A 25,444-nucleotide genomic window follows, 5' to 3' on the forward strand; every position below is an offset into this window, starting at 1 on the left:
TCTTGTTTTGACCTGGGTGTATTCTGTGTGATTTTTTTTTAAATTTTGTTTTGTTATTTAAATTTCTCGCTAATTTAAGAGATTTGATAAGTACAATGTAAGGCTTTTGTATGGCCGTTTTCCTGAGTGGGTGGTTGGGTCTGCATTGGTCAGAGGTGGGGTTCCAAAGCAGGCTCGTTCTTAGAGCCTGTGAGCGGCAAAGGGGACCGCAAGCCTAACAGTGAGTGCTCCAGAGGAACATGGAATACGCGAGAGTCCTAAAGTCAGAGAGAAAGCTCTTTGTCTTCAAAGACTGGCTTGAATGAGGCTCTGTTTTGCAAAGTGCCACTACTCGAAATGTCCCCAAACAGAGGGACAGGAGCCATCTACCTTGAATTGCTAGCCCCCTTAGTGAGTGGGGTGGATTCTCCTGGGGGTTCAGTTTAGAGAGGAGCCTGGTGCTGATTGTCTGCCTGCGGGCCAGGGATCCAGTGTAAAATGCCCTTGCCCGTTTTTGTGTTTTAGAATTTGAGAAATGAAGAACAGGTTGCAATAATCCAAGCTGGAACTGTGCTTGCCCTGTGTGAAAAGGTAGAGCCCAGCAGCATTTCCGTGCACACGCCTGTCCCAGCACCCTAGCACCATACAAGAAACTGTACATTGGTGTCGCGCTTGGTGGGGAGCATGCCAGGGGTCTGTCTGCGTCTGCATGTGCTCAGGCATGCCTCTTCATGTGCTGGTGTAGAAACGGCAGGGCTGCAGGAGGAGACACAGGCCTTGGCGAGGAAATAATCCTGGCGTGCAGTATATTTCTTCCCAGGTTTTCCCACGCCCATTTTTCTGTGCTCAGTTGAAATCATACTTGAGCATCCTACTTTCTAAATTTATTTATTTATTTATTTTGGTACTGGGGATTAAACTCAGGACCTTGCGCTTGCCAGGCGGGCGCTTGTGCCGCTGAGCTGTCTCCCCAGCCCAGTCCTACTTCCTTTTTATCCTGCGGTATCAGCCATTTAGAATGGCTCCCAAGCATATGTCCTAACAGCTCTGCATCATCTGATCATGTAGTTACACTGCTTAATCAGCCTCAACAGTTAGGTGTCTGGGGCATTTCCACTCTTTTCCTACTTGTGGGTCATGCACACATGAACATCTTTGCACACAAACTTCTGAGAACGCCTCTCCAGGAGAGGTTGTAGAAGTGGAACCACTGGGCCGGATGGTAAGAACGTTCCCAAGGGCGCTGGTGTTGGCAAATAGTTTCCAGAACAGTGGCTCTAGTTCCCTTTCTACCTGCAGTGTTGGCTACCATGTTGCTGACCTCCTGTCCCACACACTAACTCAGCTTGGTCCGTTGAACAGGTAGAAAACTGTAGGACGTCATTGTTTTCATTTTCATTTGAGTGTCACTGAATTTTTTTTGATGCGTATTATCTGTTTTGTTCTGTGTTGTTGAAATTGAATTTCTTTTGAGGATTTTCTACTGGGCTGGTCCATTTACCCGTCCGTCCGTCCGTCCGTCCGTCCATCCATCCATCCATCCATCCATCCATCCAACAAATGAGTATTTGCTGTGATTATTTTTCTTGCTGACTTCTCCGTGTGCTTTACATATTAAAGATGCTAACATCCACTTGTTTTGTAAAAATCCATTCCTGGTTTGTTTGTCTTGTATACTGGTGTGGGATATTTTGGATATACATAATGGTTTTTGTAGTTCTTCCAACATACCTTTTCCTTTCAATGCATGTAAGTCAAACTTTAAAATGCTACTTCTGAAACAATGAAGTCTTAATGATCTTAATCAAGATGCCCTCCAGAATCTTGGGAAGGGCATTTAGAGTACAGTTTACTTCCTAGGCATCTGTCCTCTCCCAGTAGAGTTGAATAAAGGACACTAAATGTTGACAGACTACGGCCACGCCTGGCCCAAGGTCACACGGTTGGAAAGGAGGAGCCTGGAGGGGAGCCACGCCCTCTCTCCTATGCTATTCCCCTTGCTTCCCCTAGTTGGCAGAGGGTCGACGGTGGCCCATACCTGGCTGCCCGGTGGGCCCTCGTGGCTCAGGTTCCACGGGGCACTTTCAGGACGTGCCCTTGCCCTCAGCAGAACCAAGTGGGGGTGTCTCTCCTGCAGTGGGGCGCCACGTGAGTGCTGGTGAAATGTGCGGGGCTGTTTGGTCACCATGCATTGAGACTTTACTGAGAAAGAGCCTCCAGGGGCTGAGTGTGGCCCACTGCCCTGGGGGACACGGAGAGGCCAGGTCCGCAAGCTCCGGCCTCAGGGTCAGCGAGGCCCCCCAGCCCCTCTCCTTGTTACCCCTGCAGGTCGGCTCTGGGGCCACAGAGCTCAGCATCCCTGGATCGAAGCTTGTGGGCTGGTTGACAGCAGGAAACTGCCCGGGACTCAGTGTGTCTGGCTGGCAGTGGGCCTGGGGTGGTGGGTGTTGGGGTTCAGGAACTGCGTGTGGCCCTGGGGGACACAGAGACGCCAGTCAGCAAGCTCCTGCCTCAGCGTCAGCTCCAGCCCCTAGTGTCGGGGGGCCAGGGCCGCAGGCCGAGGGCCTCAGGGCACTGTGCTGAGTGCGCCCAGCAGCCGGCAGCCGCTCCCGGCCGGGCCCTGCGTCCCGGTGCCTCACCTCCCGTTCACTCCGGGTCAGCTCCCTCTTCCTGCAGCTGGGGAAGAGGGGCCTGTCTGGCACCTGGCCAGTCTGCTTTGACCCTTGCCGCCCGTGCCACCCCCAGCGCACACCTTGCCCCCTCCACCGGCCCTCTGCTAGCTCCTGCCTGTCTGCCTCACCCCGCTGGCCAGCCTGGCACCTTGCCTGGTGCCCTGATTGCCCAAGAGCTTTACCTTGACCTTTGACTCTGCACAGACCCGAGAGTGGGAGGGAGGGGGACCCCAGGCCGGGATTTATGGAGCCCCCAGAGAAGCCCAGTTCCCTTCTGGGACAGTCCACGGGGACAGGACTTCAGTGTCCTCTCGGGCTGGGTTCCTGAGACCTGAACCACGCTGCTAGTCCGGGAATGGGGGTGACGTCGGCTGGGTGTTGCTACGAATCTTCTCCCCACCTGGAGAGAGGCTCGGGAAGAAAAGGAGGCTGCAGGGCAGCGGCCCTGGGGTCGCAGCACCCCGAGTACCGGCAGGGTAGCTGGGTGACGAACAGCAGCTTTGCCTGGGACAGAGCGCTCCTGGGATGTGGAAATTTCAGTGCTAAAACAGGGACAGCGGAGGGAAAGCAGGAACAAGCTGGTCACCCTAGAGCTGACGGGCACTGCAGAGGCGGAGGCGGAGGAAATGGGTCCCCGCAGGGTCATTGCCACGGCGGGCTCCTCCCAGGCCCTGAGCCAGCCTCTCCCCGACATGCATCTCATGGTATGTGGGTGCTCAGTGCAGTGCCGGTGTCCAAGCGAAGGGAAGCCGGCTCCAGTGTCCTGCTAGAGGCACCAAGCCCGAGCTTTAGTGCATCACTGAAGCACTGCCTAGCCCGATCTGGAGCGTCCTGGGACGATCCTCCCACAGCGGCACCTCCCAGGCAGTGCCCTCCTCACCCACTGCGCCCCTCAGGGTTAGGGCAGCAAGCTAGCTGTCCTGTCCTGGCCCTCAGATGCCTCCCTGGTCAGCTGCCTGAGTGGCCGGCAGCCAGGACTCCCTCACCGAGGCACAGGGCTGGCCCGCAGCAGAGAAGCTTAGCGGGAGTCCCAAGAGGGTGGGTGGCCATGGCCAGGCACGCCGCTTTTCACCCACGGCTACACCCATCCAGAAGGAGGCGGAGGGTGTGGAAGGAGGGGAGCTTACACATCTGGCACTTGCTGTCGTAGTGGACTGGGGAAGGAGGCTGAGGCCAGGGCCACGGCTGCACTTTCTGATAGTTGGTTCAGGCCTGGGGCTTGTCCTCAGCTGTGGTGGATCCAGGCCTGCCCTTGGGGGGCCCCGGGAGTGGGGTGCAGAGACCTGGCTGTACACCTATGCCCCCAAAGCCCCCATTCGCTGTGGGCAGGCTCCTGTCTCCCCACTGAGGAGGGGTCCTACGTAGGGCGCTGAGTGGCCCACGGCACCGATGTCTCCAGGAGTGAGGGAGGCCAGTGAGTCCCGGACAGGCTTTGACGGACCCCTGCCCTCCAGAGCCCAGGACCTGGGCCGGCGCTCTGTCCCCGTCACGGTTCCTCACACGCTCAGCTTGCCACCAGTACTTGTGTTCACCAGCCACCCGGCAAGGCCCCACAGGAGCTGTTCCGAGAGCGGCTGGTAGGAGCGTGGTGCTGGGCAAGTCTCCTGTTTCCGTTCCTTTTATGACCGTTTGCACTGTGCTATCAGAAGAGAGAAGCTTTGCTCCTCCATGGGCCACAGCCCCTCGCCCTGCTTCTGCTGCTGGGCTCTACCTGCTGCCTACACCACTGGGAGCCCTCTGTGGCTGTGGATCTTCCACCTCTCCCTCCTTGGGCGCAGCTGCCCACACCACCAAGTTCCCCATGCCAGCGTCCTCTTGCCCCAGGCATTGACTAGGCCCCTGCCATGCACCAGGCCCTGGGCTGGGCAGGGAGAGGTGCCAGGAGTCAGATGTGTCCCTCTGTCTGACTGGGGTGGCAGTGGGAAGCTGACCCCTGCCTCTAACTGAACATGGTGACGAGGCAGTCACGCGGTGCCCTGTGGGCCCGGGAAGCAAGGTGGGCTCCCCGGGGAGGTGACGCTAACACAGGGCCAGAAGTTGGGGCAGAGGCCTGCTCCGTCAAGGCCCGGGCCGAGGCTGGGCAGGGATGTTCCAGGCAGCGCCAACAGTAAGTGCAAAGGCCCTGAGAAGAGGGAGCCTGGCTGTTTGAGGAGTAATGGCTGCGAGCTGCAGCCTACCAGGCAGATGCAGATTTGGGGGCACAGGCTGGCAGGAGGCATGAAGGATGTGGGGCTCGGGGCTGGGCAGGGGTCAGAGCCATGTGCACGGCCTGAGAAACAGGAGAGGTGAGGGCGGCTCTCCCCTGGGGCCTTGCGGAGCCAGGAGCAGAGGGGGAGACTGCAGGAGGTAGCAGGTGCTCGGGGCGAGGCCGGGTGTGAGCTGGAGCGAGCAGAATGGAGGAGAGAGGTCAGGGCGGGAAGCCAAGGCGGGGGAGTGCAGGGCAGCTGCTGAGGAGCTGCGGTCAGAGGAAGAGGAAGTAGGGAGCCCAGGGCAGCTACAGGCAGCTCCACCCTGGGTGAGGGGTGCAGTGTCCAGGCCAGGGCATGGGCTTCAGCAAGGAGGGGCCGAAGACGCTCCCTCCGGCCCACGGTCAGAACAGCCCATGCCTGTGACACCCTGCACCCCTCCCTGCGCGTCAGTCCCCCAGGACAGGGGCTTCCCCTTTCGGGTGGCTCCTGTGAGGACACTGCACGTACCTCCTGCACCTGCCAGACTCCCACCTCTTGCCTGCTGGTCAGGTGCAGGGCTGAGGCTCCCGTCACCTCGTGCTCAGTGGCACACCCTGCTGGAGGGCAGAGGGAGGAGGCTTGGGGTCCTGCAGCCTGGGCTCGAACCCCCATTCCCCACCGTGTGACCTTGGACAGGGCAGTTGATCAGCCTCCACGCCTTCCGCTGCAAGATGGGGAGGTCATGAGGCTCAGGTGTGACACATGTGGTGACATTAGGTACACACATGCTTGTGGCTCAGCTGTAAATCTCCCGATACTTCACATCCCGCCTTCCACACGCCTATCCACAGCTCACCAGATCCACGTCTCCACACCACACAAGAGTCCCTGCACCCCCACCCCCGCCTCCTTCCACCCAGGCCTGACTGTGACAAAGCCACCACACGTGCGCACAGGCCCTGGGTGCTCCTGACCCCGCGGCCCCCGCAGGCCTGGTGAAGCGGGACATCCGGATGGCTGTGAACCCTGGGCGTGGGGCACCGGCTCTCACCTTGCTGTGCCTTCCTGTCCCCACTGTTTTCTAGTGGCTGAAGCAAATAGAGGGGACGGAGGCGGCCCTGACCCAGAAGATGCTGGACCTCGAGAAGGAAAAGGTAGAGACCCAACCCCCTGTCTGGGGTCGGGTGTTTGGGAGAGTTCCGGGAGTCCTCCCCTAGGGACGGCGCGTATATTTGTCTGCATGCGTTTCTAAACTTCGCTTTTGCCTCACAGCTGTCCCTAACGGTTAGCTTCCCCTTGCGTCCCTCTCACACGCAGTTACCTGTGAAAGCCCAGTTTCAGAGCTCTGCTGTGTGCCACGGGGTCCTGTGCTCCTGTGGCCCCATGGGCACAGCCTCAGGACATTGGAGGCAGTGTGACACCGAGGCCCGGGCCAGGTGGCTCTGGCGACCCTGGGATGGCTCCGATCTTTGCCAGCCACGAGTGTGGGGGGACCTGGCTTCTCCTCTGCACCTCACTGGTGAATGTGGGGGATACTGGTGCAGGACCCGTGTCACAGGGCGCTCGGCACCTGGGCGCCTGGGCTCCCAAGCAGTGGTGGTAGAAGCTCACTCGCTGGGTACCATGACGCACAGGGAGCTGTTTCACCTGGCCAGGACGTGCAGAGGGGGCTTCCCGGAAGGGCTCGAGTCCTCCAGAGCTGATTGCAGCTCTCCAAGTAGCGGTGAGGTGAAGCAGGGCGGGAGCGGGCTGCTCAGAGCCCGGAGCTGGTGTGATGTGGAAGAGCCGGGACAGCCGTCACAGGCCCGGGTTTCTAGCTGCACGCCTGCCACCAGAGCACCGGGGCACCAGGACAAGGCGCTGGACCTCTGGCCTCAGTTCCCGCCACTGAAGCAAGGCACACAGGAGGAAGGGAGGCCAGGCGAGGCTGGACGCCTTGGCTACGGTTCCCACGGAAAGCCCAGATGGCTCCGCTTGTGAGGCCCCTGCTGGGGCTCCATACAGGAGCAGGCTGGGAAGACCACCAAGCTCCCCACTTGGTGTCCCAGCTCAGGGATGGGGCCCTTCTAGCAGAAGGAGGGTAGCTGGGCTCTGGAGACCTGTGCTCTCCTGGACGCTCGCTCTGGCTGCGTCTCTGACCTGTGTCCCCTGTCTTTCAGGACCTGTTCAGCAGGCAGAAGGGCTACCTGGAGGAGGAGCTGGACTACAGGAAGCAAGCGCTTGACCAGGCTTACCTGGTAGGACCTGAAGTGGGTGTGACACTTTGGCTTTTCAGACTGACCGTTAGAGGGCGGCTTTTTCCTCTGCAGACTGGGATGACATTTGGGGCACTTGCTGGGCTGCGCGGGGGAGCAGTAATGTTCTGTCTCCACCTTGAAGACAAAGCCTGGCAGGTGGCTGGTTTTCCAAACCAATCATGGTTTTCACACATACTCAAAGTTACCGTAATGCTTTCTCTACATGTGCTTATGAAACTCTAGTCTTTGTTTGAGAGGAACAAGAAGAAACTCTTTCTTATATGTTTGTTTATGTTGAAGTCTTTATAAAATCCCAAAGTGAGTTTTCCTGTAAATAGCAAAAAGAGATGTTCCCCAAAAAATACAGAGTACAGCAGGTGAGGTCAGATGATATCAGAGTCAAAGCGACCAGGTGTAAAGTTCTGTGTAATATTGTGTTTGGGCCACAAAATTGGTTCTGGGCTTCCTGGTGCTGAAAGTTCAGGCTTCTCTGCCCTCACTCTCAAACGCACATGTGCTGTCACTGAGAGACTGTGTCTCGTTGGTCTGGGGTGATGCAGGATTTGGCAGACACTTCCGGGATGTGTCCAGCCTGGAGAGAACTTCAAATTCAGGGCCACTCCAAGTAGGAAGCGACTCTGTGAGACACAGCTGTCTCAGTTACTTTTCTCGTTGCTGAGACAAAATACCCGACACCCAAAATTAAGGGGGAGAAGGTTTACGTAGCTTATGGTTTATAGAGCTTTCAGTCTATCACCAACCGGCTCCAAGGCAGGGTGGTGTGGCAGAGGGGCATCACAGAGGAGGAACAGTTCTTGGCAGGCAAAAGATAGCAAAGCAAGCCAGGGACCTTAGCAGCTTCTTTCTGCCTCTTTTATATCCTATTTAGGCTCCCAGGATTAGGGCAGTGCCAGACCAATCAGTGGACCCACCTTTAATCCTAGCACCCTCAAGCCTAGCATTGCACCATGAATTAATTGCACACCTAGATCCAGCCACCTCTGAAAAAGCCCCACCTATGACAGACAGAGCAGGCTTGCCCCTTGTCCCGAATGCCAGTCGAGGAGAGGAGCAGTGGTGCAGCGCAGGAAAGAAACTTTAGTCAGCGTAGGAAGCACAGATACTGGGGCTCGAGATAGATCGGCCCTCAAGGGGGTGGAAGCGTTGAGGCTTATAGAATAGAGGAGCAAAGGTGAGGGCTGGGGTCTGCACGCCCAGCAGCACAGGTCCTCACAGTCAGGACGTGGTCGGTGTGACGGGTTTGGAGGCGGCTCTGGAGAAGTGCTAGGGCTTGCGGGGACAGGCTGGTGCCCACGAGAGGATTTGCTGCTCCTGCCTAGGGGAGGCTGAACTTTCTTCCTGGGCCATCTGTCCGGGGGGCTCTGCTTTTCCCGGAATCCAAGGTGGCTGCAGGTTTGGGACAGTGACTGGGGCTCCCACGCCCAGATGCAGCGCGTCTGGAACAGGCAGCTGAACGCCCCGCAGACCCCGGCAATGCCTCGTTCCTCTTACCTGGGAGTCGCCAGCCGTGAAAGGAGGGCGGGTAGGCTCGCTCTCTGCGGGTCTAGCAGGCTGCTGTTAGCGTCCTGTAGATAGAGGCTCCTGTGGTCATGGACATGCCTGTGTGTGGACCTGAGCAAGGGTGTGACCCAGGGTTTCAAGGTGACCAAGGACAGTGATAAAAAAAAAACAACAAAAACTAAGGCAGTGATGCAGAGCTGCATCCTGCTTCAGTTACCCATGGGCATAGGCAGGCCCCGCCCCTTCTCTGCTGGGGTGCCGGAGGCACGCCTGTGGTTCAGCATGCTGGGCGGGCGTGTCCCCCTGTCATCAATCCTGGGGTGAGGGCAGAGGAGCATGATGGTCAGTCGGTCTTGGCCCACAGGCCTGGGGCCCCCTGGAGAGCTAGGCGGCCCCCTGCAGCTGGAGCAGGGCTCACAGAGCCGGCAGGTGGGCTCTTTGGGGGCTGCTGGGCTGAAGCTGTGTGGACGCAGGGTCCCCGGGACAGCGCTGGGATGATGGGGCGATGCTTCTGTGCCATCCGCAGCTCGCTTGGAGGAGGAAGAAGAGCACTTAGGGGAGGCAGGAGAGGAGACTTCCTCTCTGCTCCCTGCATATCTAACGTTCCTCCGAGCTTCCCCAGGATGCTCCAGTGGGCACCAAGGGCCTGTTCTGCTTGGCCAGGGTGTCTGGCTTTTAGGGGGAGAAGCAGCAATTATAACACTGCCAGCATTTGCTTTGGGCTAACGTTACGTTCCCAGCGCAGCCCCAAAACAAATGTGTGCAGCTGAGGTCCCTCATCCCCTTGGCGGGGTGTGCTCTGTTCCCAAAATGAGGAGGCCGTGTCAGGAGCCCAGAATCCCATCAAAGCACTTGAAGCTGGGCGTGGTAGTGCACAACTGTAATCCCAGCAGTCAGGAGGCTGAGGCAGGAGGATCACTGTGAGCTCACGGCTGACCTGAACTACATAGTGAGACCCTGTCTCAAACACCAGAACAAAAATCCAAGCAGTTGAACCCCAATGCCCTTTGGTTCACACAGGAGGGAGGTTATGGTTATTTCTCCCGCTTGCCCTTGTCCCCCATGTAAGCAGGAGGGTTGCTTGGCCATGCAGAGGGAAGCATTCCCAGTGATGTGTGCATGGGACGGGGGTTCTCCCACTGCCCCCCAGAATGCTTGCTGCTCTGCTTGGCCCTGCACATTCCCTCCCTGCCCCGGACCCTCCTGGCTCAGCCTCCTGAGGGTACCTGTCCACCCCTTTGCAACCTGCACCTGTCTGTGTGATTTGGGCCTCGCAGAAAATCCAGGACCTGGAGGCCACACTGTACAATGCGCTGCAGCAGGAGCCGGGCCTGCGGGCCAGCGAGGCTCTGAGCGCGGGCCAGCGCGAGGACCTGCAGGCGGCCGTGGAGAAGGTGCGTAGGCAGATCCTGAGGCAGAGCCGTGAGTTCGACAGCCAGATCCTGCGTGAACGCATGGAGATGCTGCAGCAGGCCCAGCAGGTAGGGCGCCCGTGTCTCCACCCCATGCCACACGGCTGCAGGTCTCTGGGGGGCACTGACACCCCCACGGGGCCAGGGGTATCCTCCCAGTCCTGGCCTGGCTGCCTCGGCCCAGGAGCTCAATGAGTGAGGTTGGCAGTGTGTGTAGGTGGCTAGGGTGCCGCCTTGGGGTGATGGGCTTCCCAGAGCACAGGGCAAACTAGATTGGGAAAGAGCCCCAGTGGCACTGGAAGAATAGTTGGTGACGTGGGGGAGGGCAGGTGCAGTGCCAACAGTGACCAGCCGCCCTGGTCTGCTGGGGCCAAGGGGTCCAGGGCTCAGTGCTGAGCTGAGAAGGGCCCAGGAGCTCTGCACGGGTGGGTGTCCTGACACCTGGTGCTGTCCCGGCCCCTCCTGCAGCCCCCTGCTGAGTGAATATGTGACAGATACCCAGTGCGGCATCACGTCTGGTCTCTGGTCTCAGTCCGCCCCAGGCAGCCCAGGGGCTGGGTTCAGTCTTACTGCTCATATTCTAGGAAGGTCTGGTCTTAAGAGCACACACATTCCATTTAGTTCTATTTCCATGAACTTGGGGAAGAGACAGCATCCATCCAGCACTTTTTTTTTTTTTTTTTTTTTGTCATACTGGGGAATGAACTCAGGAGTGTTATACCAGGGAGCTACATCCTCAGCCCTTGTTTGTTTTTTAAAATTTTGAGGCCGAGTCTGGTAAAGGTGCTCAGGCTGGCCTCAAACTTGTGTTCCTCCTGCCTCAGCCTCTCAAGTGGCTGGGATTACTGGTGTGTGCCACGGCCCAGTTAAAATCCACCCATCTTTAACAGGAGCCAGAATACAGTTCCCTTGGGAGCTCTGAGGAGAGGGGAGCAGGTCTGTCAGGTATTTATCTCGCTGCTGAGACAAAATACCTGAGGCCCAAAGTTAAAGGGGGGAAGGTTTATTTACCTCACAGTTTACAGAGGTTTCAGTCCACCCTCCAAGGCAGGCTGGCATGGCAGAGGGGCACCTGTGTCTGCAGGCAGAAGGTAGCAAAGCAGCAAGGGTGGACCACAGCTCTTTCTGTCCCTTACATCTTATCCAGGCTCCTCAGAGCAGGTAGCACTCACACCCTTGATCCAAAAGTGCCCTTGATCCCAGCATTGTACCATATCAGTCCCAGCATCAAACACTCTAGATCCAGCCACCTCTGAAAAAGCCCCATGTAGGTGTCCCCAAAAGCATAGATACAAGCCAAAACAGGGGCCCCCTGGGGTGCCGGGGTGTCCTCCCCGTCAGTGTGGCTGATGGCGACACCGGCAGGTGCACTGAGCAAGGCTCTGACGCTGCCTACCGCCTGTTGGATGTTCCACTGCTTGTGTGCCGGACAACATGAAAGAGGGAGGCGCAGGCCCAGCCCAGAGAGGCTGCCGTGTGACATGTGCCCATGTGTTTCAGAGGATCCGGGACTTGGAGGGCAAGCTGGAGCTGCAGAAGAGGCACCTGAAGGAGCTGGAGGAAAAGGTAGGGGCTGGCTGTGTCCCCAGACCCGGGCGGGGACTTGGCCTTCCTGATGGTTTCCTGAAGTCCCTCGAGGAGGCTCTGCCCCTCCTCAGATCAGCGCTCCCAGGAAATGCGAGCCTCCCCAGGTGCTCACTAGTAGAGACTACCCCTCCTTAGCTGCTGTCAGGGCTGTCGGAGCCAGGCCCTGTGCTTGCGTGTGTGCGTGCGTGCGTGTGTGCACTGGTGTGTGTGTTTTCCGCCCCCCCCATCCCTCTGCTGCCACCTCACTGGGAAGCATGAGGTGACTGGGGTATGCTGTGACGAGGCTGTCCTTCCTCCACCACAGACACGGTCATCTCCCAGGGGTTCATTCACTGGGAATGACTTCTGTGCCCCAGAACTGGCTGTGTGTTCCTGGAACTAGCTGTGTGTTCCGGAAGATGCAGTCTCTTTTCTCCTGGAAGCGAGTGAGACTGGCCTCCCCTGGCCTCCCCTGGCCTCCCCTGGCCTCCCCTGGCCTCCCCTGGCCTCCTCAGGCTGGTCAGGATTTTCACTTAGCCCCATGTGCCGAGGCCTGCGGCAGATGGGAATCCTGGCCCCTCCTCCAGCGGGAAGGGACAGCTGGAGTCTCCCTGTGTGTGGCTGTCCCCCTGCCTCCCAACATCGTGCTGCTCATCGGGGCAGGCACAGGAGGACCTCATGTGCAGAAGGACTCTGTGTGGCATTTACCGCTTCCCGTGCACGCACCTGGTGGCCGTGAGGTCCCCAAGGACAGGGCCCAGTTTTACTCTTCTCCTGAAGAAAGAATGAGGTACTTCTGGTCAACCAGCAGCTTAGTGACTTTGATGACCAAATGGGTCAAAAAAAGGCTTAAAACATGGCCACAATTGTCTTAGCGGATGAAAATTAAAACTTAGGTGAGAAAGGCACGCATGCAAAGTGACAGGGGCTCCATACTGGCTGGAAGAGGATACCCGGGGTTTTAGTCACTTGTGTGTTGCTGGGACACAATACCCACAGTTTAAGGAAGGGCGTGTTTATTTTGGTCATGTTCCAGTCCACAGTCAGCGGGCTCCAAGGCGGGATGCAGGGCACAGGGCCCTGGCTGAAGGAGCTGCTCATGGCGTGGGGAGCAGGAAGCAGAGAGAAGGGAGGAGCCGGGAGGGGGAGGGGGATGAACCCTTCCAGGCCCCGCCCCCGGGACCGCCTCTGCTGCCAGGCCCCGCCTCCTGTGGAAGGCAGCTGTGGCACCCTCACAGGCTCTTACCTTCCAAAAGCCCTGCCTGTGAGCGTGGGAGGCTTTAGGGACAGTTAGGTCTAAACTACACTGAGAGATGCTTGGCTCGCTTGTTGGCTCTTCACTCTCTTCCGAAAGCAGCTGTGTGTGGGCTGCTCTGCCTCCTTTGTGCCAGCAGGGGGTCGTGCCAGCGGGTGTAGGGGCAGGAGGGAGAGGCAGCCGGGGCTCCTGGAGAGGCCTCCTTGTCTCCTGCGTTTCCCCACGCACACTGGCTGCCATCCTCGGGGGCTCGTCTGTCTCTCCCCCAGTGGCTAGAGACGCTTGGCTACACCCTGCCGGGTGGCCTTAGCAAGATCTTGCCCCTCCTGTGCCTCAGTTTCTCCATGTAGAACATGAGGGGCAGGGTGATTCCAGTGGCCCTTCCAGCTCTCACTTTCCGAGACCCTACTAGAAGTTAGTGGCTGTATGGAGCTTACTTTTGTCACTATACAGTATGGGGGTGCTATTACCTTGTTTGAGGGGGAAAGAATTATTTTCAGGAGCCCCAGGTAATGTGATGTGTTTCATCAAATGCTCAGCAATTCTGTGTTAATGAAGCAAGTCATGAATAAACAAAGAAAAAATAGTCTTAGCTGAGAGGGTTGGCACAGGCCTATAATCCCAGCACTCGGGAGGCTGAGGCAGTAGGATTCCTGTGAGTTTGAGGCCAGCCTGGGCTACGTAAGTGAGTTCAAGGCCATCTTGCACTATATAGTGGGACCCTGTCTCAAAAAAAAAATAGTCTTTTATGCCGACTTGTGTGGTTTTTAATTTCTTTAAGGCTACTTTTTTCATATTTTTAAGACCAATGAATGAAAAAAAAAAGATTTTAAATAAAGAAAAATAATTTCAATATTGAATATCCTGGAAGAAGAAGCCAGCAGGGATGGGGCAGGAGGGCTTGCTTCTCTGTGAGTTGGATGGACAAGCTGGAGGGTTTCTCTCCTGACCTTGGTGTGCAGGCCATGCCCAGGATTCTTGGAGCCAACAGAGACCTTGGAAGGGTTCTTGCCTCTGTCCCAGGGGTGTCCGAGCCCCAGCCCACAGGCTCGTGTGGCCGTGGACAGCAGCCCCACAAAATCATAACTTTCAACATTATTATGTGATGCTTCCCCGAAATATCTTTCATGATTCAGTTGTGCAGTGCTCGAGGGCAGACTTCGTGGGCGATGGTGGTCGCCATGCAGCTGAGGATCCACAGTTGGCCCAATCAAAACTCTCGTGTTCTTGTGGGACCTTGTGAGACTTTAAGACAGAGTATTTCAGTCCTCCTACCCATGACTATTCCCGTGCAGACGGGCTTTTATGGGTATGAAGCAGTCTTACACATTTTTTTAAATTCTTGAAGTTGGGCTTGTGTTATTTCATAGAATAATAAATTAAAGTGGTTTTTGGGCAGCTGTGGTATAGGAAATACAAAAATGTCTCAAGTAGGTTTTTGTTCATAATATTGTTATAGTCACACATACATCACTAATATTAGAAAAAAAAAGAATTGTTTATTAATGTTTGAAATGCATAAAGCTGCAGTGGGACAGTCAACTCAAAAGAAAAATCTGATTGTGTCTTACTGCTAGACCCTTCCCTGTCTTCCCAGACAGAAAGCCCCTTGTCTCACAGTCACACCGTAGTCCCATCTTCGCTATTTGGCAGTTGGTATATTTGTGAGGACCAGTTCTCAAGGTGAAAGCTCATGAAGCACCAAAGCAGGTCAAAGATTTCTGACGCACACACAGAGAACTTCCTGACAATTACAACTTCCATCGAAGCAATCATGGGTGCATTATTTCAGTAAAACAAGATCAATATCCCACTAGCTTTCTGTTGCCCTCTTTTTTAAATGTTATAATAAGCAATATAAAAAGCAGTTTTGAGCCAGGTGTGGTGGCTCACGCTTGTAATCCCAGCACTCAGGAGGCTGAGGCAGGAGGATCGTTGTGAGTTCGAGACCAGCTTGGCCTACAAAGTAAGCTCAAGGCCAGCCTGAACTGCATAGCAAGACCCTGTCTCAAAAAGAAAAAAAAAAAGCAGTTTAGTTGCTTATAAACATTAACTGTATATTTTTTATGTGGCCCAAGACAATTCCTCTTCTCTCAGCGTGGCCCAGGCCAGCTGGAAGTTTGGGTGCCCACACTCTACCCCGTCCGGCCTGGCCAAGTGCCAGCACTGAAGTCCCGGCCAGTGGTGCGGCCGGTGCCTTGCACCCTGGGCTGGCAGGGCGCTGGGGAGTGTGCAGGGACAACCCACTCAGTGTGGGATGCCGGAGGCTGGTGCCCAGGTGCACACCGCTCCTGAAGCCTGCTTCTTCTTGCTCCTCCCTGCACCCAGCCCAGTATCACAGTTCTAGTAAGATGCTGTCATTGAGCTCATGCCACGTGTCTTACATCTCGCTTTCTTTTCTTTTCTTTTTTCTTTTCTTTTCCTCATTTTCTTTTGGTCTTATGTTATAGTTTTTGTTCCTTTTTTTGTTTTTCTCACTAGCATTCATTCTGTGGCCTTGATGACTGCAGGGAGCTGAGCGTTCGGGTTGGTATCCGCTCCTTCCCCCGGTACATCCAGGGCTTCCTAGCCCAGCGGGGCCCCTCCCAGCTCTGGCCGAGCCTTCCTCAAGGGACCAGGGCCTGGGAATGTGGCTGGGGCTGGGTTCCTCGGCTCCTGGCTCCTTGGTCCGGGGGTTGGGGGTCCTTGGGAGTCCCACTGTGGGAGGAAGATGGGGGGCTTGATGAGAAGAAGGCTCTCTCATGGTTTCACCTGTAGAGGGGTCTCTGCTTTATCCCAAAGGCTCCTTCCAATTTGCTCAGCCTCTCGTCCTCTCCGTGGCTGAGGGGACCAGTGCATCTTCTGTAGGGTCCTGAGCGAGCAGGTTTCCAGGGTAAGGGGTCTGCAGAAGCAGGAGGGTGGAAGGCAAGTGGCTCATGAGCGCAGATTTTGACCTGCCTGCACATTGCCCAGGACCCAGGCACCCAGCACCCTGCCCCTTCCACTGCCCTCGCCCCCATGCGTGGTTCAGATGCCTGTCTCTGCTCGGGGACTGCCAGAGTGAAGCCATCCTGGCATCTCGTCCCTCCCTGACTGCTGGGCCCTGTGACCCCAGCACCCAGCTGCAATCCTGAGTCTCTGCCCCAACATCCAGGCCCTGCCACGCGCTCCCTGTGCTGAGCACCCATCGCAGGGTGGGGTCTGCAAGGACCCAGAGATTCTAGAGCTCTGCCTGACCCAGCCCAGCCTGAGGTCCCCAGCTTGGGGACCACCAGTGCCCATTAGATGTCTTGACACCACATGCTGAGCTCTGACGCCAGCCCTGCCTGATGTCCCCAGCATCCCTGATGCGGACCCTGCCCGTGGTGCATGGGTCTGGTACCTCTGTCCCAGAGCGGGGACGGGCTGGCAGGTGGTGGCTCTTCCTCACTGTGGAGTAAATGAGGGCATGCCTTCGGGTCTCAGGACAATGCACACCCAGCCCCCTCATGGGGGGTGCGGGGTATGAGGTTGGGGTGGGGTGGAGGACGGGTGCCCCGAATCCTGCTTCCTCTTCCCGGGGGATATGGGGTGGGTGGGGCCACTTTAATCCCTGGTCATGGTGCCACTCCCAATTGTGCTTAATCTTACAGGACAGAAAAAGAGCTTATGGCATAAACTGAATCCCTACGGTCACCCCAACCCCACTCAAACCAAAACTCAACAGCGAAACAAGCTATTCAAAGTCCAGAGACTGGAAACAGAATTCACATTTATTTGACAACAGCTCTAACAGGAGGCCTTCTGGATGTCCTGCCGGATCCTGGCCAGCAGGGATGAGGGGGGCCGCGGCATCCTCGGAGTCACAGCTGTGTCCTAGCCGCAGCACCTTCAACAGCCCAAGGGGCAGAGACCCGAACGCCAGGAAACTAAGTGCAATTATCAGACACCAGGGGCTGGAGAGCCGCTGCGTGGCAGGGACAGGCTCGGGTCCCTGTCCCCATGCACGTGCCTCCCCTGGCTGCGGGGCATGCGCAGCTGGACACAGAAGCCCCTCTGCCCTGTGTACATAAATCCCACGAACGTGTGTATCCCAGAGCCTGTCTGCCACGGCGACACGCACATGTCCCTGGATCGGAACCCTAAGCTGGGCCCCGTCACCAGGACCCTCCAAACCGGGCATGGCAACAGCCGCGGCCGGAGAGACAGCTGGAGCCCTGTGGAGGTGGAAGGCAGGGCCCCCGGGGCCCCAGACGCCCATGAGAAGCCAAAGGATGTGCTGCTCTTATAGGAGTGGCACAGCAAAAGCCCAAGAACAATGTCCTTAGGGCCAGGTGCACTGAGGACTGAGAGCAGACACCGCCGGATGAGGGCACTCCCCGTCTCATGACCCGGTTACGGCTTGCAAGGGGCCACCGAGGAGGGAGCCTCTGAAGCCCCTGGAGAAAGAGGCTCCTTCCTGCCAGAGCTGGGGCACTGCCACGTCACACAGGGAGGACCCTGAATCCTGGCCGGAGCAGGAGCGTTTTGGGGGTGGTGGACGCCCCTGAGAGTGGGCACAGGGCAGGCTGGATGGCTGGACACCAGCTGCTGGAAGTGGACCCAGGAGGAAATCCAGAGGAGAGAAGAGACAAACGACCTTGGAGTGTCATTCCTCCCATCGTGCTGGGGTGGGGTGAGGGCCCCGGAAGGTGCCCGCTAGGCCTCGGCAGGGAGGACGCTGGCCGTCGGTCTACAGGGCGTACGTGAGGGGTGTGAGCGTGAAGGAGGGGACACATGCTACACGGAGGGGCCAGCTGCAGACCAGGACACAGCGTCGTGTTGCTGGCTGTGGAGCTGCTCATGATGTCCTGAGACAACAAACTTTGGAGGAAACAGAAACGACCGAGACTCTGACTGCCAAGAGAAAACCACGTCTCCAGAAGGCCTGCTGCAAGGGCGGAGAAGGGAGGACACGAGCTGTGCACAGAAGGGTTCGGGGCTCGAAGCAGACGCAGCGGGGACAGCTGAGATGTGCTGATCTCTGTTGAAACCCAAACCTCGAACCACCCACGAGCCCAGCCACGGTGAACCAAGACTCAGGGGCCAGATGCCGGGGTGGTGATGTCCTGTGTGAAATCCAGGCTGTGGCAGGCTGTGTGGGCCCTGGCCAGAGGAAGGACATCTCAGTGTGGAGCTGTCACGGAGGAGCCCGTGGCTCTCTGCTCCTGCGGCATGGAGGTCTGTCCAGTGTCCCTGTGGGACTCCGCGGGACTGAGGTCCTCAGGCCCTCCTGTCCCTGGCCTGCGAGGAACAAGACAGCATCCCTGTCCGCTTGGCTGTCCCACTCAGACGACGTGTGACCGAGTGGCCCAGGTCTGCAGTCAGATGCAGCTGGTCGCTCCCAGCCGGGCTACCTCCCTGCGTCAGACATGGGCCACCCTCTTAACAGCCACACAGCCGGGGTCACGACAGCCACATCTGGCCCCAGGCGACAGCTCAGCCCGGGGAGCGAGGCACACACAGGCAGCTGTGCACGCTGCTTGCCCCTGGAGCCCGAGCTCCTCGTAGGGAGCCAGCTTTTCTTGACACTATCCCAGGTCCCTGCTGGGGACAGGCCTGGGTATAAGAGTCACATGCCTGGGGTGCTGCAGAGCTGAGGGTCACCAGGTACGGTCTTTCCCTCCACAACACCTGCATCCAGGTGAGGCGCAGCCTCAGTGCTGTGTTGCCTAGCAACGCCTAGGCAGTTCCCAGGGAAGCAAAGCTTCCAGGGCAACCCCAAGGTCACTTTCTCCAGCTGTAAGGAAGAGGGCTGTGGGCCTTTTCCCACCCTCCCCGCGCAGCCTGCGGGCGTGGGTTTCCTCTTCTCGCCCTTACACCTCTGTCCTCTCCGGCCAGTGGCAGCCGGCGCGGGCAGGGACAGGGAAGCCGGGACGAGGGAGCCTCCCCACACTGTGATGCCCTTCACTCTGGGGGCCCGACTGCTCTTGGGCAGGTTTTGGCCTCAGAGTGGCCTGTGACCCTTAGGCAGGGCGCAGGAGCAGTCAGCCAGGCCGCTGTGCTTCAAATGGGCCCAGCCCGAGGTCCCCGAGCACCGGCAGCTTGCGGCAGCGCGTTGGGCAGGGCTGCGTCCACTCTGACTTTCTCCCTTCCAGAGGTCAGGGCTCAGCGGTTACCACCGTCCCCGACTCCCATAACCACCGGGTCCCAGGGGGCTCCCCTTGACACCCCCAGTACAAACTCGGAGGGCTGACGTCAGTTTATTTCTTACCTGCCACCGGAACCTGTTGAGAGTGGGTCTTAGGTCATGTTCCTCATTGCTGGGCAAACACCCGACACCCACAACTTAAAGGAGGAGAGGTTCGTTTTGGCTCATAGTCTGTAGAAGTTCCAGTCCTTGCGTGGTCGGCAGAGGCGCCCGGTGGACGAGAGCACTCGCGGTGTAGAACACAGGAAGCGCAGAGCAAGGGAGGAGCCAGGACGGAGAGGAACCCTGCAGGCCCCGCCCCCGGAGCCGCCTCTTCCCACCAGGCCCCGCCCCCCGGAGCCGCTTCTTCCCACCAGGCCCCGCCCCCGGAGCCGCCTCTTCCCACCAGGCCCCGCCCCCGGGGCTGCCCCTTCCACCAGGCCGCACCTCCTCCCGGCGGTCAGCTCTGAGCCCCAGCATCCATCACCTCCAAAAGTTCCCCCTATGATCATAGCACATGACCCCCTTGGGGGACACCTAGATATAACCATTCCAGGGAGCCCCATGGAGCGGAAAGGCCCCCACAGCCAGCATGGCGACTTCTTCCTCCCTCAGCTTGCCTAAGTACTGGTGGGGGCTTCTGCAGACCCCAGCCCATGCCCGAGTCCCCTCTGTGGCAGGTGAAGACCTGGTCTCAGCGCCTGGGCCTCCCTCCTGCCTTGCCTCCTTGCATTGCCGGGGCTGCAGGTCCTGGGTCCTTAGGCTCCGAGCCTGGCTCTCCACCACTGCTTATATCCTTCCTGGGATCACCCCCAGCAGTGAGGATGTCCATCACCAAGGCTCCCAGGAGCACAGGCCCTGTCCTCACAGCTTCTCCCTGTCTGTCTGCTTCTGTCCCTGCCCAGGGCCCACTGGTCAGTGCAGCCTGGAGGCTGTGAGCTTGGCCTCCCTCTGGACAGTCCAGGGGCCAGTGAGGCACATCCTGGCCTCTCTCTCTCTCCCTCTCTTCCCAGGCAGAGGACTGAGCCAGCTGCCTCTCTGTCCTGGGAGGAGGGAGGATGCGGGGAGAGGGCTGGAGTGGCCCCTGGTGAGGGTCTAGTGGTCCTAGGCCTTCAGCTGCCGTGTCACCCTCCTACGGCAGGGCTTGCTTCCCAGCTCCTTGAGGAAGACTTTGGTAGATCAGGAAGCTGGTGCCAGGTTATTTAGCCTTAAGAAAGATTCACGCAGATGCTCAGCCCTCTGTATCACGGTTCCTCGTTCTGGATCCAGCCAGCTGCAGGCAGGAAATATGTGAAGACAGCCGTGCCTCTACTGAGCCTAGACAGATTCTCTCTAGCCCTTATTCCCTACACAATGCTGCGTGACAGCTGTACACAGCACTGGCATCACTTTAGGAGTCATGTATCAGGTACTGTAGTCATTGGGGGTGATTTACAGGATGCGGGGGGATTGTGCAGTTTCTATGAAAACACTGCGCTATTTCATATGAGGGACTTGAGCCCTGTGGGCAGTGGTGCTGTGGGTGTCCTGGGATGCCAGAGCTCACCCAAAGCAGAAAAGAGCCCCAGAAAAGTCACTTGGAATGAGACCCATGGCAATGTGCACAAAGAGGAAAGACTGTATGTTCGGGTGAGTCCCCAGAGTCCGCTCCAGTCCCCCGCAGACACCACAGGAGGGCTGTATTTCCAAGAGATCAAGAAAAAATTTGGCATGGGTTTTAAATGCTCTAAAGAAATGGAGTGCGTGGGGTCTCTTCCATCATTTTCGCAGGGAGAATTCAGCCTCTGGTGTTGAGTTTTCACTTGTACTATTTCCCTCATCCTAGCTGCCCTGCCCTTGCTTTTGGGTTCTTCCTTCCCAGCCCTGCAAACCCAGAGGGCTGAATCTGCAGTGGCACATTGGTCCCAAGACCCCATGTGTGCGCTGGGCCAGCCTCACCCAGCTACCCCATCTCACGTGGCTGTGGCCTGAGAGTTGCACCCGAGGGCCTCAGCCACCTCTGCCTCTTGTGGCCCTTGGCCTTGGGCTCCCTCCCCGCTCTGGGCTCTGGGAGAATCTGTGGCTCCCAGCCTTGTGTTTTCCCCTGTGCTGGGGCCTGTCCTGTCCCACGCCTGAGTTGTAGGTCCCAAAATAGGACCTGGTCTCTCAGTTTTGGAGTCAGACCTGGGTTTGAACCCTGATTGTGTCATGTTCCATCCCATCTGTGGGGCCAGGACAAACTCCTCCAGCTGCCAGAGCCTTCCTTCTGCCTTCTGTAAAGTGGTCATGTTGATCCCCTGTAGGGCCACCAGGAGAACTGGACCAGGTAGGGCACGAAGGGAAGCCCAGGGCAGTGTTGGTTTCAGTTCCCTTCCCCTAGCAAACCCCAGGTCCTCCATAAATAGGTTTCAGCACATATCATGGAGGACCGGAGGTGTGGACCATTTTTCATTATAGGGTAGAAACTTGAGCTCTACTTGCTATGAAGACTTTGTGACACTCTGATGGTCCTGCCTGGAGATCTGATTTTTCTTCTTTGTGTGCGGTGTTAACATTTGATCCTAGCTGACTTTTCAGTGCTGTGTCCTCCCATTGGGTGAGTTTTGACACACGCACATGTAAAATGAGAGCCTCTTCCATATTGTATGAGGTTTGTGCCAATGAAACCCGAGCCCCAACTCATGAATAATCCACCTGTTCTTGCGCTCCTCAGATGATATTTTCCTGAGCAATCTGCAGGACCCGTGGCCACCTCAAAATCTCCAGAAACTCCATAATGTGACTTCGCTTAATTTTATTAAGTCTCCACCCATGAAATATTCACGGGATGGAGCCCACCTCCCAAGGACAGGCTGAGAAAAGTTTCAGCTACGTCGTCAGGGTCCCCGGCAGCGATGGGCTTGATGTCATGAATATCGATGTGAAAATCGACACGTCCTGGGTATTCCGGGACGCAGAGGACAGCGGTGGGGAACAGGGACGTCTTCCGGAGGAAGTGGCTGGCGGCCCAGATGTGGACACCCGTAGGCTCAGGAAGCAGCTGGAGTCCTCAGAGCAGAAGCTGGTGGCAGCGGTGGACAAGCACGTCCCACGGGAGTCCCCCGAGCTGAGGAGCAGGTACGTGTGCCACTGTGGGCTGCTGTCCATGCTTGACAAGTGCTGGGCGTCACAGCTGCACACGGTGTCACATGGCGCCATCTCTCCCGCTGGGGGACTATTTGCCAGGGGTGGTCGCTGCCCTGGCCTCCCGGCCTTCCCACCCTCTGTTCTCTCTCTACAGCGGTCTCCCAGTTCCTTGCTTCCGTGGGAACAGCCAGAGAGAGGCACCCGGAGGGAGGGGTGGGACAGAGACCAGGTGTCTCCTCCTCCTGCCCTGGCTGTGCCTCCTCTGTGACCCCAGCCCTGCTGGGTGGCCTGGCCCCCGAGTTGCTCTTTTGGGTGGCTGGTGTCTCTGTCTGCCTTCTGCCCCTTCCCTGTCTTCTTGTCTTCATGCTAGGAGCTCCGCCTTGTTTCTCTCCACTGAGCCCTGCTGTGGCTCTGCTTCCATGACAGGGTGACATATCCCAGGGTGGTGTTTCTTCTGGGCTGTTCTCCAAAGCCCAGGCTTTCCTTCTCCCCTCCATCCCACCCTCCCTCCTCCTCTTCCTCCTTTCATCTGTTTTCCCTCCCTCTCTCCTTCCTTCTTTCCTCTCTTCCCTCCACTGTTCCTCCATCTCTTCTCCCGCGCCCTCTCATTCTTTCCTTGTCTTCTCTCTAGTGCTGGGGATGGAACCCGGGGCTGCACCTGCAAGGCAAGCGCTCTACAGCTCAGCTCCGCTCCGAGCCCCCAACGATGTCCTGACCCGTGGCCAGGACGGGGCCCCCCGGTGCCCTTCTGGCTGGGTCCCTGCTGGTGGCTTTACTCATATCCCAGCAACCAAGCACCTCGGGTTTTTGTGGGACTTCTCTGTTTTCTAGTGTTTGCCTTTGTTTTAATAAAGGCAAGTCATTAACTGCATCTACATGTGATGCACCGTTTTTCACCTTGGTCAAACTGTTTACATGAAGAAATCCACAAATCAGAAAAATTCTTTTGTTCTCTTTTGCTATGTGATTGCCCTTCATTCATTCATTCATTCTGCAGCCGGAGTCATGAAGTTGTGCTCTTTTGCCTGGGCTTGAGCTTCGAGAACAAGTGCCACAGATTGCCACCTAACCGAATGCGTTTCCTCACATTTCTGGAGGCCTGGAGCCCAAGCTCGAGGGAGGCTCCTCCTGAGGCCCTGCTCCTTGGCTGGCAGATGCCAATTCTCCTGCCCGAATGTGTTCTCCCCGCTGTGTCCCCACCCCTCCTTCTTGTGGGCACCCTGGGCACATGGGATAAGGCCCACCCTAGTGACTTCCCCGTAATGAAATCACCCCCCCCCAAGGGCCTGTCTCCCAGCACAGTGGCTTCTGGGGTCCTGAGGGTTGGGACTTCTGCATGCAGAATGTGAGGATGACAGGAAGTCAGCTCAGAGCAAGTCCCGGGACTGTAGGCACCCGGGGTGCAGACAACACTTCCTCCTGAGAAGGAAGAGGAAAGAGCAGTGGTTCAAGGGGGAAGGGAGACCCCTGTGGGGGAGAGGCCTGCGGACGCCATGAGCACTGGGAGGAGGGGCCTCAGGCTGGCGGGGACAGTGGACCGCGTCTGTGGTCTCTCTGAAGATCGGTCACATCTTGTGGGAGAGGGTCCAGGGTGAGGCGATCAGATTCATGGTGGGTGAAGGAGGAAAGCCCTGCCCCGCTCCCTTGAGTCCTATCATGCAGAAGTGCCACTATCTCCTTTACAGGTAGGGAAACTGAGTCTGGGAGGGTGGAATCCATTGTCCAGTGTCACCCAGAGCAGAATTCTGAAGGCAGATTTCGGGTTAATTTCAGCTCTGGCTTTGGTCTAGCCGGGGGATACTAAAGGTCTTATGCATTGGATTTACTTCAGTGGAAGAGTCAGAACTTAAAAAAAGTATTTATTTTTAAAAAAGTGCATCAGCACTGTTAAAAAACTGGGACAGAAAAACTGCACTCCCAGCTTCATAGCAGGCCCCTCTTTGCACACTGTTGTCCTAGAAAGCCGACAGCATTCTCCACCGTGAAGCTCTCCCTGAGTGCATTGGTGTGGGACGAGTGTTAGCACGGTTAGTCCTTGAGACAACACTGAACAGGAGGTGATGGTGTCCTCCTCGTTCGATCGATGGGGACCCAAGAGCCGGGAGTGAAGTGACTTATCCCGCCGTCCCTGGCCACTTGGGGCAGTGGGACGTCTCCTGGGTGACCTATCCTGGACAGGACCTTTGGCGTGACACATTCTCCCAATTCCGCAGCACTCGGTATTGCAATGCCTGTTGATGTTTTAAAAACCTGCCATGGTTTAATCGGTGAGAACGTGGCACCCCACTGCTGGTCCATCCTGGTAGCGTGTGTCCCCTGCGGCAGCTGTAAGAAATGACCACCGTGTGCCCACGAGGATTCCCTCATAGCCTGGAGGGCGGAAGTTGGAAATGGGGCTCCCTGGGCTCTCGCTGAAGTGTCTTGGGCTGCTCTGTCCCAGGGTCTGTCCCTGTGTCTTCTGAGATGCTTCCTGCTCCCAGCCTGGACTGAAGCACGGGGCGGCCCGTTCTGCGTCCCGTTCCTGGGGGCCGCAGTGACGAGGGAGCTTCTGCTCAGCTCGAGTGCGGCCGCAGGGTCAGAACTGAGCCTTGCCCCGCAGTTTCTGCTGCTGGCTGCTTTCAAAACAGGAAAGGCCTTCTTTCCCCTTCAGTTCTCATCGGGCCGTGTTAGCGACAGGAAGGCCCGGCCTGACTCCACACGGGGGAGCCAGACTAGTCCTCTGCTCACTTTGGAAGGGGCCAGATCACCATCGAGCCCCAGGGGGATCATAAGCCCTCTGGTCACTTCCTGACCCTCCTGGGCGGGGCTAATTATCAATAGTAATGCCTCCTTTTATTTATTCCTCAGAACAACTGGGGAGCAAGGCGGGGCACCTCTGTTTCACAGGTAAAGGTCCTGAGGGTCCTAAAGTGCACAAGACCGGCCAAAGCCCTGCGGCTGGCTGGGTCTTTGCAGAGCTCAGGTACACGTGTGCGCATGTGTGCATGCGTGCATGCAGGGTGTCCATCCTGGGTGCACAGGGCCCCTGGCCTGGACTTGGGAAAAGGACCCCAATGTGCACCCTGGTTTCTTGTGACAGCGCCAAGGCTGGCACCCTCAGGGGACTGGGCAATGTCTGGCTTTTTCTGGCCAGGACAGGACTGAGCCCCTGGGGCTGCGGCCTTCTGCACTGCTGGACAGTCAGGCCATGTCCCCTGCTCACTTGGAAATGTGAAGGATAGAGAGGTAATTTTCTTTTCACTGCAGCCTTTTCCTGAATTCTGATCATTTCCTTAGAAGAGATTCCCATGAATGCAGCTAAAGGGGAGGCAGCACAGAAAGGGTTAAAAGCGCAAGTGTTCTACAGGGCTGTGTGGGTTTGGGGAAACTGCCTGGCCTCTCTGGTCCTCAGTTTGCTCCCTG

The 25,444-nt window shown here is 57.4% G+C and overlaps 3 protein-coding genes across 3 annotated transcripts in view; all 3 read left to right on the forward strand.

Annotated features, from left to right (window-relative positions):
• Positions 1-1,540, forward strand: part of Jakmip1 (janus kinase and microtubule interacting protein 1) — a 101,532-nt gene extending 99,992 nt beyond the window's left edge. Inside the window, exon 16 of the mRNA XM_013506850.1 lies at positions 505-1,540. Coding sequence (XP_013362304.1) covers positions 505-618 — 114 coding nt within the window. The 3' untranslated portion in view covers positions 619-1,540. The remainder of the gene's footprint in view (positions 1-504) is intronic.
• LOC106147052 (janus kinase and microtubule-interacting protein 2-like) lies at positions 75-15,567 on the forward strand. The gene is made up of 6 exons (XM_013506748.1): positions 75-570; positions 5,905-5,973; positions 6,979-7,068; positions 9,855-10,058; positions 11,490-11,555; positions 15,292-15,567. Exons 2-6 carry the CDS (start codon positions 5,950-5,952, stop codon positions 15,565-15,567), a joined length of 660 nt encoding a protein of 219 aa, XP_013362202.1. The 5' UTR covers positions 75-570; positions 5,905-5,949.
• Positions 15,568-18,177: 2,610 nt separating this feature from the next.
• LOC106147053 lies at positions 18,178-25,256 on the forward strand. The gene is made up of 4 exons (XM_013506749.1): positions 18,178-18,417; positions 21,630-22,033; positions 22,674-22,782; positions 25,176-25,256. Exons 2-4 carry the CDS (start codon positions 21,744-21,746, stop codon positions 25,254-25,256), a joined length of 480 nt encoding a protein of 159 aa, XP_013362203.1. The 5' UTR covers positions 18,178-18,417; positions 21,630-21,743.
• Positions 25,257-25,444: the final 188 nt, after the last annotated feature.

This window comes from Chinchilla lanigera, unplaced genomic scaffold (genome assembly GCF_000276665.1).
Source record: "Chinchilla lanigera isolate Chin_1 unplaced genomic scaffold, ChiLan1.0 scaffold00113, whole genome shotgun sequence".
NCBI lineage: Eukaryota > Metazoa > Chordata > Mammalia > Rodentia > Chinchillidae > Chinchilla > Chinchilla lanigera.